At 28.0% G+C, this 12,466-nt stretch overlaps 1 protein-coding gene and 1 long non-coding RNA gene across 3 annotated transcripts; both read left to right on the plus strand.

The window, feature by feature from the left end:
• Positions 1-974: 974 nt before the first annotated feature.
• On the plus strand, positions 975-1,690 carry LOC112420486 (uncharacterized). 2 transcript variants are annotated; one of them, XR_003010638.2, is made up of 2 exons: positions 975-1,131; positions 1,249-1,690. It is a non-coding gene; the product is annotated as an uncharacterized lncRNA (long non-coding RNA). The 2 variants fall into 2 exon arrangements; XR_005645511.1 differs by having other exon boundaries at positions 984-1,137.
• A 4,246-nt stretch (positions 1,691-5,936) lies between these two features.
• On the plus strand, positions 5,937-11,538 carry LOC112419996 (uncharacterized). The gene is made up of 5 exons (XM_039832109.1): positions 5,937-6,061; positions 6,875-7,040; positions 10,562-10,629; positions 10,927-10,986; positions 11,103-11,538. Exons 1-5 carry the CDS (start codon positions 5,938-5,940, stop codon positions 11,234-11,236), a joined length of 552 nt encoding a protein of 183 aa, XP_039688043.1. The 5' UTR covers position 5,937; the 3' UTR covers positions 11,237-11,538.
• The last annotated feature ends 928 nt before the right edge of the window (positions 11,539-12,466 follow it).

The following is a 12,466-nucleotide window of genomic DNA, read 5'->3' on the forward strand; positions in this document are numbered from 1 at the left end:
TGTCACAATTTTCTCAGCTAACTACATAAAAAAGTGTTTACAGACCACTTAACATTGAGATGGTAGGTTCAAAAACGTTTATGACATAAATTATGATTAATTATTATGCACATTTTTTTTCTTGTTTTTGAATTCGAGCCTAATTTTATAGACATGTGTTTCATCAATAATATTATAAACAATCTTTTTTTCAAATCAAAATTAAATAACAGACCAATAAACCTTAGTTTTAACAGCGGTGAATTTGAAAATACCGACTTAACATTAAACGTCCATATAAACACTTTTTAATTAAGTTTGATGAGAAATATAATAATGATGCAGATTTTTATGACTTAAATGATCAATTTGTAAAAAAAAAAAAACTTAAAAAAACTTAACTTATTATAATGATCTAACTTAAAGGATCACGTATGATATTTCACCTAGTAAATATTAGTTAAAGTTAGACACCTCTTAATGACAAATAGTAAATATAAGTAAAAGGGCTAGCAAGCTTTTTATACGACCCCTTTATTAATATACAATATGAATTATAATGGCCAGCAAGCTTTTTATACGACCCCTTTACTGTGTTAAAAAGACAAACACAACATATGGATATATGTTAAAGATACAAATACAACACTTTGATCTACTAAAGTGTTAAAAAAAGTTAATTGTTTTTAGCATTACACAATTTGATTTCGTTTTCTTCAAACGATTACATTCATCTGTAAGTTTTGTTAATTATCCCCTATAAGATGGTGGTTGGACCCCTTGTTATATTTGGGTATCGACTGATCTGTGTTCTTATATCTTCATTGTATGACTGTTTGTTTAGAGGTGTCCATTAAGTACATCTTATACTAGGTGGTCATCGCCTTTGTTAATATATTTCATTTTTATTTTTTCAAAAAAAAATAAAAAATCACTGCTGTAAATTTTATTAATTTCAGGAGGTAATTGACGAAACTTACAATTTCGGAGAAAAATTATCTATTTACTCAACTTTAAACACTATAAAATGATGAGGTCATATTTCATCTGTTACATGCAAAGAGAAGAAACAAAATATGGCTAAAACTCTCAAAATTTTTTATGCCATGCTTTTATTTCTTTTCAGGCTTCTTATTGTTAAGGAGGTTAGCGGTAAGAGTAAGTTGTATTTTCATTGTTTCAAATTTCCTTGTTTCCTGTATAGTTCGTACACAATCTTATATCTCCTTTTAGTAACATGAATTTTTTCACTCTTTTTTTTCGTTGCAGGAAATCTTCCTGAGTGTAGCACTGATGATCATTGTAAACAAGTTTCGTCGAAGTTTTATAGGCATATTTGCCATAACAATCGGTGCAAAATTGTTATGTTTATGCCACCTAATGTCTGAGTATCATATCTAAGAGAGTACACAAATATCATGCACAAAAGAATGAGTTCTTACACTTACATCTTATGCAAGAATATTCCACGAATTGCCATTTAATCTTTGTGATGGCACCATGTGATTGTATTTTATTTTATTTTATTTTGTAATTTCGCAGATCTTATTATTACGAATTTGTCGTCAAAGATATTAGCTTATTGGTTCGAGTTTGATTTTTAAACCTCAAGAGACTTGGCTCAAATCTCATAGGTGACCATGACCATTGGTGCCACCATTGTGAAAAAATTATAATTACGTAAATTGTTTTCTTCTCTCTTTATTTACGATATATTACCGTGACCTATCATGAAAGTATATTACTAAATAATTTTAATTATAATTAGAATATCTTTAATATTTAATAAGTTGAAATAAAATCATTTTACTTTGAAGCATATCACTAAAGGAATTTTATCGCAATAAAATGGATAGGAAACAATTAAATTTTGTAAAATTAATTTTGGATATCCATTTTTCGTAATAAGTCAAATTTGTCCATCAAAATTGACAATAAAAAGAATCGGGTAGACTTTTAGTGGAGCACACTCAAAGGTCACAAGTCTTTACCACTAAATTACAATATCTTGATTTTGAATGAATTAATTTTACAAAATTAATTTTGAAAAAAGCGAGTCAAATTTAAATTGATTTATGTTTGGATGTAGTTATTTATGTTTGAATGTATTTATGTGAAAATGAGTTTAACAATTAATTTAAGGTTAAAATAAATTATAAATGTCATACGCTACTCATATATTTGGTATCATGGTGGTAAACCAAAATCACCCCAACGTGACATCAAACATAGACTAAATTATTTAATTACTTTTAACGTCTGTTAGTATTTTTGTTAATTTACTAACGTTAAAATATTAAAAAATATAATTTCATAAAAAAAAATGTTCCACAAGCTGAACTTAATTATTTTAACATAATATATTTTACCATATCGCTATTAAAGTATATATCAAACACATAATAAAGACACTAAAGATTTTATCAATATCACTATGAATGTAATATATCAAATTTGAATGAATGAATATCGTTTTGTTTTTGTTCCACAATGGTAACTTAATAATTTTAATATAATATATTTTACCATAATTTGAATTTATATTGTATCAATGTACTCTGTCAATTTGAATGAATATCATTTATTAACGTTATATCACCATGACCTATAATTAAAGTATATTACATGTAAATCAAACAATTGATGTCTTTTTTTTTTTTTACACAAATAAACGATATTCATTCATACAAATTCAAAGTCGCTAAAAACAAAATAACGAATATTCGAACAAACTCACAACGTTCATGTTAATAACATAAAACAACAGAGTATTTATGATTTTAGAAATATGATTATATTCAAGTCTCCGGAATACTATTGTGTCTGGATCTGCAACTTTGACGACGCCAAAGTCATTGATTGAATATGCATTTGCTCAAAACTAATATTTCAACCTGAATCAAATAAACACCGCACTAAGACGAGAAATAAAAAATATACCGCACAAAGATGAAAAATGAAAACTAACAAAGACATACAAAAACGATGAAATCACAAAAACAAACGAAAGAAAACTAAAATTACATGGAAATCACTCATTTAACTAAAAAAGAACGATAAACAATTGAGGGAGATGATTTTGAATTAAAATTAACCTTAAATCACCTATATATAAATAAGAAGAGGAAAGGTGGTGACGGCGAGGGTTTTTGATGTTGTTTCTTTTTGGTATCATATCACTCTTCTATCTTATTATGATAAGTTTTTCATTCTATCTTGCATACCAAAAGTTTTAAGTGTTTTAAAAATTCTCCCTAAAAAAATAAAAGTGTTACAGAAATTCAAAGATACAATCAATTGTTGTTTTTGAACCGTGTCGTTAAAATATATTGTTATATTTTTGTATTAAAAAGGAACAATTGTAAATAATTAATAATTAAATTAAGACTAGTTTAATAGTACAAATACACATCAATTAGTGGTGCAAAATTAACATTTGAGATGTCGTATATGCTATTAATTAATTAAATAAAGATAAAACTTTTTAAGAATGTATATTAGTAGTGGTGCGGGTTATGCCTATATGTTATATCCATTGGGTCAGAAGGGTTCCCTAACTACATGCCTCAACCTCTCCTATTATGCCGTGTGTACATGTCTATTAAAATGCTTTGTGGGGTTGCCTTTCTTTTTCATCACATTCCTGCTATGTCAGTTTTGATGCTTGCTTTTAAATACCTACAATACCGTAAAAAGAAACATTTCTTCGTAGGTCTTATTCCACTAACAAGCTGCTGAAAATACAAGTCAATACATTAAATAAGAGGGTAACTATTCATTTTAATCCTAATCAAATGCTTAAAGCATTGTCTTTATAATCCTTAAATATATTATAATCATAAAAAGATAGATCCATCTTTTTCCCCTAAAAAAATCATTCTTTTTGAAAGTTTGGTCTTCCAATTATTAAATATTGTCTTTCAATAATCAATTTAATCTTCCAATAAATTTTTACCTAGTTAATCCGGATATATTAGGAACGTTGTAACGACACTCCTTCACGAATTTAAAAAGAAATGAGAATTGGTCTAAGAGAAATGTTAACCGCTTATCTTAACTTAAGAACAGGAGTTAAAAAAAACCAATATAGCATCATTCTTTTAAAAAGATTGTACTCAACTATTTTAAAGTTAAAAAAAAAAAAACTCAACTTTTTAATTTTGTTAACTAGTATCTTTAGGTATTTGTTAACATCACGTTTAATCTAAAACCATATACATTAATGGAAGCATTGAAAAAACACATTGTTATCTTGTATGTATCAGATTTTACGACAAGGCAAGGGCATGCATTATTTTTTGAGCAACAAACCAAGCTAAGTTTTGAGTTTTGAGCAAGATCTATCTATCTAGCTATGAATTTCAAAATCCTAGCTACAGCTTTCAACCTTCAACTTCCAAGAACAAAATTTTGTTATCATTTTCACTCTTTGAGGAAACTTGTGTACAGGGTGGTTCCTTAGGATGCAGTTAGTTTTGTGGATTTACCTTAGATTTCAAACTTTCAAATTTCAATACACCCTTTTTGGGATTCCTCTCACATCATGATCTAATTAGTTTTTTATTGCAACAAATTAATATTGGAAAAATTTGGAAGCTATAGCTAGTGAGATGAAACAAAAGAAAAGAAAGTCAAGTCACTAAAAATGTCTCAGCCTCTCTCTCCTCATTAAAGAAAGAACAAAAAGAAACAGGCTCTTGATAAATTGAAAGAAAGAGAGAGAATCTAATGTGATAGTGACTTGACATACAAGCTTAGATATTGACATTTCATCACAGGCTGTGTTTGTGTTAGGGGGGTGACGAAATGAAGAAGATCGAGTTGGATTAAATTGAGTTAAAGGGCTACAAAGTAAAGTTATTTATGAAGGGAGAGAGTGTAACAAAAATATAGAGCCAATTATAGGCATGAAAATGCATGGCATGAGAATAGTGAAATGAAAGAGTATTTAAAATTAACAATTGCAATAGCCAAACATGATGGCAGAGTGGGAGGCACAGCACAAAAGGGTGCAGAGGGCCACAACAGCTAGACTTGAAAAAGAAGAGTAGCCATCAGGAGGAGGAGGAGGTGCAGAGCAGAAGAAAGACAGTGACTTTCTTTTCGACTTCTTCCTCTTCCCCTTGCTTGCTTCTGCCTTGATGCTCTCAATTTTGTTTTGGATTTTGGAGTAACGTTTTTAAGGAGACCTTTGTATACTCTTTTGATTTTTATATTAGTTATATTAGATTTTGGTCTACTCTCTCTAAGTTGTTTCATCATTTTCTTTTATTTTAATGGCTAAATATTCACCACATGGTATTTATTCTTTAAAAAAAATAGATGCATGTTTGGAGATTCTCAAATTGAAATACCACGATCATTTTTCTTGATAGAGCAATGGGTTTTTCATTAAATCGAAGGAGGTGTGGCTGTGGCGTTTATTTAAAATCTACCATATATAATTTTCAAAAACAATTACTCAATCTCTCAAATAAAAAATTATTCAAAACAACTTCTTCTTATTTTATGTAGTTTTAAAACAAATCTCTTTTTTTTTTCTTCTAAAAATTACAATAATTGAATGAAAGACTGCTAAAAATAATTACTTATGAAACATCAAAATTTGCAACCACACGATTATACACAAAAATATTGAGACAGGAAAATTTGAAGGAGTAACCTAATAGCACCTTTAATGTGATCCCTTTTTTATACATAGGATGATCACTTTGTAGTTCGTACACAATCCTTTACCTCGTTTTAGTAACATTAATCATATGAATATGTGGGGATGATCTAACTAATTTTTTGATTAATTTTAATATTATTCTTAATTTCTTGTATATTAGTCCCTTCGACTCTAATTAAGAGACATCTATTAAATATGTTAAAGAGACAAACATGACACTTTGATCCACTTAAGCTATAAAAATATTAAATTAGTTTTAGCATTGCATGAGATTTATACACTATAAAATGATCAACTCATATTCCATTTGTCAAATGCAAAGAGAAAAAACAAATATGACTAAAACTCTGAAGTTTTTTTATGCTATGATTTTATTTCTTTCCTTGTTTCTTGTTGCAAAGGAAATTGAAGGTAAGCCATATTTTCACTCTTTTCAATTTTGCTTAATTACTTTGTAGTTTATACACAATCTTTGGGTGTGTGTTAATATGGGAAAGGTTATTCCTTTCCCACCTGGGTAAGTTGGATTCAACGATTAGATTAAGTGGAGAACATATTCTTAACATGTTCTCTCAATACTAGATTTTTCTTCGCACTATCTTCCAACAATTTAAAAATTCTGAAAATTAATTTTTAGAAATTAAAAAAATTCAGATAATTTTTTTTTAAAATTTTGTAATTCATTTATTGAATGTTAGAATTTTCTTTTTTGAAAAAAAAATTATTTCAATAAAAATAAAATTTTGGAAACTAAGATAAGTTTTTATTTTTCTAAAAAGAATATATTTTTTAATTTCATAATAAAATAAGATATTCTGAAAAATAAAATAAAAACCCTAAAAAAAATATTTTGAAATTAAAGTTTTTTATTTTTCTAAGAAAATAAAATTTTGGAAAATAAGGTTTTTGAAAATATTTTGAAATAAAATTCTGAATAATTTTTTTTTTCATTTTTTCAAAAAAATAATTCTAACATTCAATAAATGAATTACAGTATTTAAAAAAATATTATCAAATTTTTTTTCGATTTTTAAAATTGTTGGAAGATAGTGTGAAGAAAAATCTAGTGTTGAGAGAGCATGTTAAGAATATGTTCTTCACTTAATCTAATCATTGAATCCAACATTCCCATGGTGGGAAATGATTAACCTGAAATATCACCCAATCTTTGTATCTCATTTTATTAACATTGTTTTATTCTCTTTTTCATTACAACAAAAAAAGGATGTGAAGACGATAGTGATTGTCCACAAATTTTCAACTTCCATCCTTTTATTTGTAAGTGTATTAACAACGAATGCGAAAAGGTTATACTGCAAAAAGGTTATATGAGTATGAAACCCAAGATATTACACAAACGCTATACAAGGAAGAATGAGTTCTTACACTAGCAAAAAAATATATGCAATAATTGTATCCATGGGTTACATGGGTTGCCATTTAAATTTTTTGTTGTAATTCTGGGACCTTGCATTTATGGATTTGTATTCTCATATGTCGGTAAAAAAATGAATTAAGAAATTAAGGAATATCAAGAAAGATTTTATCAAGAAATATTCAAGAATGATATGGCAGAATAATTACCTTTAGATTTTATAAAAAAATTGTCCTGAAATTAATGTTAGCCAATAAAATCTCAGCCTGACCAGAAATCATGGGGTGGTGGGTGTTATGTATTTTTTTTTATTTTTTATGAAAGGTTAATAAATGAGACTGAAATCTAAGGATGATTATTGTGCCATGTCATTCTTGAATCTTTCTTGATAAAATCATTCTTGATATCTAACATTTTCCATTTTATATGTATCACCATGGCCTGCAATTTAGGCATATAACTAAAGAATTTTAATATCTTTACCACTAACGTTGAAATAGAATCATTTCACTTTGAAGCCTGTAACTCTAATTTTTTGTCATAACATAGTTATGACTTTTTTTTTCCTTCACAGACAGACTCATTGTTATAATTATGAACTTTGAAATAATTCAATTTATATTTCTCTTAAGCGAGGGTGTATATGTTGATTTCTTTCATGTAAGAAGAAAGTATCTGTCTAAATGATTTGTCTTTTACCTATTTCCTACGTAAATTTAAACACCTTACTATACAAAGAAGTGCCCCCGCCGTATCCATATCCAGGTGCAAGCATTCTCCTATACTACCAAATACAATGTCAATGGAGTATCCAAGACGAAGAGAAGTGAGGAATAAGGGAGAGGGAAGGCACCAAAAGGTGGCTGGCTAACCAAAAATATGGACCAATGGGAAGGAACAGTGTTATTTCATGCAATTGTAACCATCTACAAACATTCATTAATGAAAAGAATAGACCATTCAAGTCAACTTTAATCACTAACCAGTTTCAACACTTGAAGGAATTGAAAGTATTAGAAATGTGGAGCCTCCAATTTCATATACTCAATTTTGTTTTTGATCAGGTTCCATGATGTTTCTAAGACTCGTACCTAACCTCCCATTTGAAGGTGCTAAAAAACACAACAAATATGGGTTTAAATTGTGTTGACCATTGTAATTTTTTGTTGCTAAAATCAACTCACAAGAAGAAAGAGGTATCTTTTATATCATTTAACTTCAATTAAAACAGTCAGACAAAGGTTGAAGTTATATCTTAAAGAAATTATGCAAAAGAAATAAAGAGCAAGAGAATATAAGAGAAATTAGCCCATTTTATTATACTAGTTCATCATCCAACCGGTAGCTACATATACTGCTCCCCTTAGAGATAGATTTGTCTCATGTATATTCAAGGACTTAATCCATTATAATTAAACTATTACTTTTCCCACCCTATGGTCTTCTCCCGCGCTCTGTAAAATTTTCAAAAATGCCCTTGTGCATTCCGGATTTTAAAATCTGAATTCATGTCTACTATTTTGGATTTTATAATCCGGACAATTCTTATGTATAATCAGCAATCAGACTCTCTCACATTTCAGCAGTTTTGAGTTTTGCTTTTAAAAACAACAAAAAAAACTAAGTAAAAAATGCTAAAAACCTGTCAAATAAAATCATAAAAATATAAAAATAGCACCAAAAAATTCTAAAAATCAAATAAAACTAATGCAATTTTTTTCGGATTTTTCTGAGAATATGAAAAATTAAAAATGGGTCTAAACACGGAATTTTGAATTTTGAGGGGCGGAGTCCCCAAAGAAGTCTCTTCTATGGGAGTCACGGTTCTTGAATTTTTTCTAATTTTCTGGGGAAGTTTTGGAGCAATCCGATCAAGTAGCCCGAAAACCCAATTTTTAACTAAAACCAGGTAATAATGACCAAAACAGAAGGATGAGAGTTATGAAGATTAATATTGTCCCTTAAATGACTATCTATGTTACAAACATGTTTAGAATTTGTGCTGATACAGTTCGGATTATATAATCCGAACTGTTTTACCTTGAAAAAGGGTGTTTAGGGGGTTTCCGGATTATGTAATCCGGAAACATCATGTAACGCGCCCTATTTTTTGAAGTTTCCGGATTACAAAATCTGGAAAAATCTGTTGCTCATTTTTTCACCCTTTAACAAAAGAAAACATCATTCCGGATTATATAATCCTAATCCGGAATGCTCCAAGGATAATTTTGGAAAAAAATAGGGCGCGTGAGGAAAGGCATAGGATGGGAAAAGTAACACTCTTATAATTAAGTTGGTTGCAATAACTAAAGTACCGATACTTTATTTAAACTGGCTATATTGCATATTCCTTTTCACAACGACCAATTTAGTTGATTATTATCAATTTCATGAAGCATTTTGCACACAAGTATAAAATTTCAACGGAGGTATTTGCTCATAACTATTAAAAAACTCCAAAATATTTTTTTTCAAAAAGAAAAAGCAAATACTCCATGACATGTCATACCATGTGGTAGTGTCATGTACATAGTCAACAACCACGTCATGCTTGTCTAACGTTTAACAATTTCGTGGGTTTTTTTCCTTCTTTTTTTTTGAATTTCAGAGGAATATTTGCAAAATTTTACAATTTCATAAGTTACTTTCCTATTTACTCTTTAATCCTCTTTTGTTTTCCAACATGTAACGTTTTAAAGGAGACCATTGTATTAGTTATATTAGATTTTGGTCTACTCTCTCTACGTTGTTGTTCAACATTTTCTTTTATTTTAATAAATTTATTAAGGTGCTGCAAATGATATGTTGTGGTTTTGGGGTGTCAACATAATTGAAATGTTAATAATATTATTTTATCAAATAATCTAATGACTAAATATTCACCAATAAATAAGTGAAATGCTCCGGCTTTGAAAGCCAACTTCATGTGTTATCCACAATATCCATACCAACTGATACATGTTATTTCTTCTTAAAAAAAAAAAAATAGATGCATGTATGGAGGTTCTCAAATGGAAATACCACGATCATTTTTCTTGATAGAGTAATGGGTAATATTCTTTTCATTGAATTGGAGGAGGTGTGACAGTGTTGTTTATTCGAAATCTGCCATATATAATTTAAAATAAAAAATAATAATTTTCAAAAAAAATTACTCAATCTCTCAAATAAAAAATTACTCAATTTTTTTCTTATTTTATGTAATTTTAAAACAAATCTCATGTTTTTATCTCAAAAAATTGCAATAACTGAATATAAGACTGCTAAAATTAATTATTTCTGAAACATGAAAATTTGCAACCACACGATTATATATGCAAAAATATCGAGACAGGAAAATTTGAAGGAGTAACCTAATAGGGCACCCCTAATGTGATCTCTTTTTCACATATAGGATAGGATAGGATGATCACTTTGTAGTTCTTCCACAATCTTTTATCTCGTTTTTAGTAACACTAATGATATGGATATTCGTGGATGATCTAATTAGTTTTTTTGATTAATTTTAATATTATTCTTAATTTCTTGTATATTAGTCGCTTCGACTCTAATTATAAGTTTCCTTTAAAAAATAATTTTGCCTCGATATTATGGAAGTTACTTGGTGCGTTTATGATGAAAAGTGATATATTAAAGTTAGATCTATTAAAATACAAAATGATTGATTAGTAAGCTTTTTGTGCTACCTTACCAATTAAGAGAATAAATACAATACATTGATCTACTTAAGAGACGTCTATTAAATGTGCTAAAGAGACAAACATGATACTTTGATCTACTTAAGCTATAAAAATATTAAATTAGTTTTTACATTGCATCAGATTTATACACTATAAAAAGATCGACTCATATTCCATTGTCAAATGCAAAGAGAAAAAAGAATATGGCTAAAACTCTCAAGTTTTTTTATACTATAATTTTATTTCTTTCCTTGTTTCTTGTTTTGCAAAGGAAGTTGACGGTAAGCCATATTTTCACTCTTTTCAATCTTGCTTAATTACTTTGTAGTTCATACACATTCTTTTTATCTCATTTTATTAACATTTTTTTATTCTCTTTTTCATTACAACAAAAAAGGATGCGAAGTCGATGGTGATTGTCCAAAAGTTTTCAAATTAAATGTACATGATTTTATTTATAAGTGTATTAACAACAAATGCGTAAGGGTTTACTATCCAAAACCGGTACCAATGCCAGATTTTTTTTTTTGAAGAGGACCAATGCCAGATATTATATGAGTATATATGAAACCCAAGATATTACACAAGCGCCATACAAGGAAGAATAAGTTCTTACACTAGCAAAAGATATATGCAATAGAGAAATGATATTTGTACAACCATTTCCTAATAACTTTTATGATAACTTTCTTTCTCATACTCATATTATATTTTTAATTTCTCTCTATTGCTTTAATTTTTGTTCCAACACATACTTCTCTTCGTAAAAATATAGTTGTTAATGTGGTTGTCAACCAAATTGCTGTTCAAATAACGTTGCTGTTTTTTTGTAATGCTGGGACCTTGCATTTATGGATTAGTATTCTAATATGTTTGTAAAAAAATGAATTAAGAAACTAAGAAATATTAAAATTAGATTTCCTTCTTCTCTCTTAATTTTATATGTATCACCATGACCTGCAATTTAGGCATATCACTAAAGAATTTTAATATCTTTACCACTTACGTTGAAATAGAATCATTTTACTTTGAAGCTTATAACTCTTAATTTTTTGTCATAACATAGTTATAGTTTTTTTTAGGGTTAAATATGTTTTTGATCTTTATAAATATACCAACTTTTCGTTTTAGTTTCTCTAAAATTTTCCTTCAACTTTTAGTCCCTATAAAATTTTCAATCACTACTTTTGGTCCCTATTTATAAGTTAATTTTAGTATTTTTTTTTTAATGAAATGGTGCAGAAATGTGTAGAATATTGTAAAAAAATTTCATAAAAAAAATTATAATTTTTTAACAAAACATAAATTTAATATGAATTTTTAACCATAAAAAAATATAAAAATTCATGTTTTGTTAAAAAAAATTAAATTTTTTTAGGAGAGATTCTTATAATATTATGAATTTTTCTGCAAAATTTCATTCAAAAATATGAATTCTACATATGAGTTTACTTTAAAGGAGGGACCAAAAGTGGAAATGAAAAAATTTTGAGGGACTAAAAGTTGAAGGAAAATTTTAGAATGACTAAAACGAAAAGTTGGTATATTTATAGAGGTCAAAAACATATTTAACCCTTTTTTTTATTACAGAAACATTGTTATATACAGTTATGATATTTGAAATGATTCAATTTATATTTCTCTTAAGCGAGGGTGTATATGTTAATTTCTTTCATGTAAGAAGAAATTATTTGTAACCATCTACAAACTAACCTCTCATTCAAAGCTATATATTTCTAAGACTCGTACCTAACCTCCCAT

This window comes from Medicago truncatula, chromosome 3, assembly GCF_003473485.1.
Source record: "Medicago truncatula cultivar Jemalong A17 chromosome 3, MtrunA17r5.0-ANR, whole genome shotgun sequence".
Taxonomy (NCBI): Eukaryota; Viridiplantae; Streptophyta; class Magnoliopsida; order Fabales; family Fabaceae; genus Medicago; species Medicago truncatula.

Excerpts from the sequence above, each read along its gene's own strand:
- LOC112419996 (XM_039832109.1), top strand. The coding sequence starts at position 5,938 with ATGATCAACTCATATTCCATTTGTCAAATGCAAAGAGAAAAAACAAAT. Across the intron at positions 7,041-10,561 it reads AAGAATGAGTTCTTACACTA|TCGCTTCGACTCTAATTATA; the intron begins GCAAAAAAATAT and ends CTTGTATATTAG. Across the intron at positions 10,630-10,926 it reads GATATTATGGAAGTTACTTG|TTTTTTTATACTATAATTTT; the intron begins GTGCGTTTATGA and ends AAAACTCTCAAG.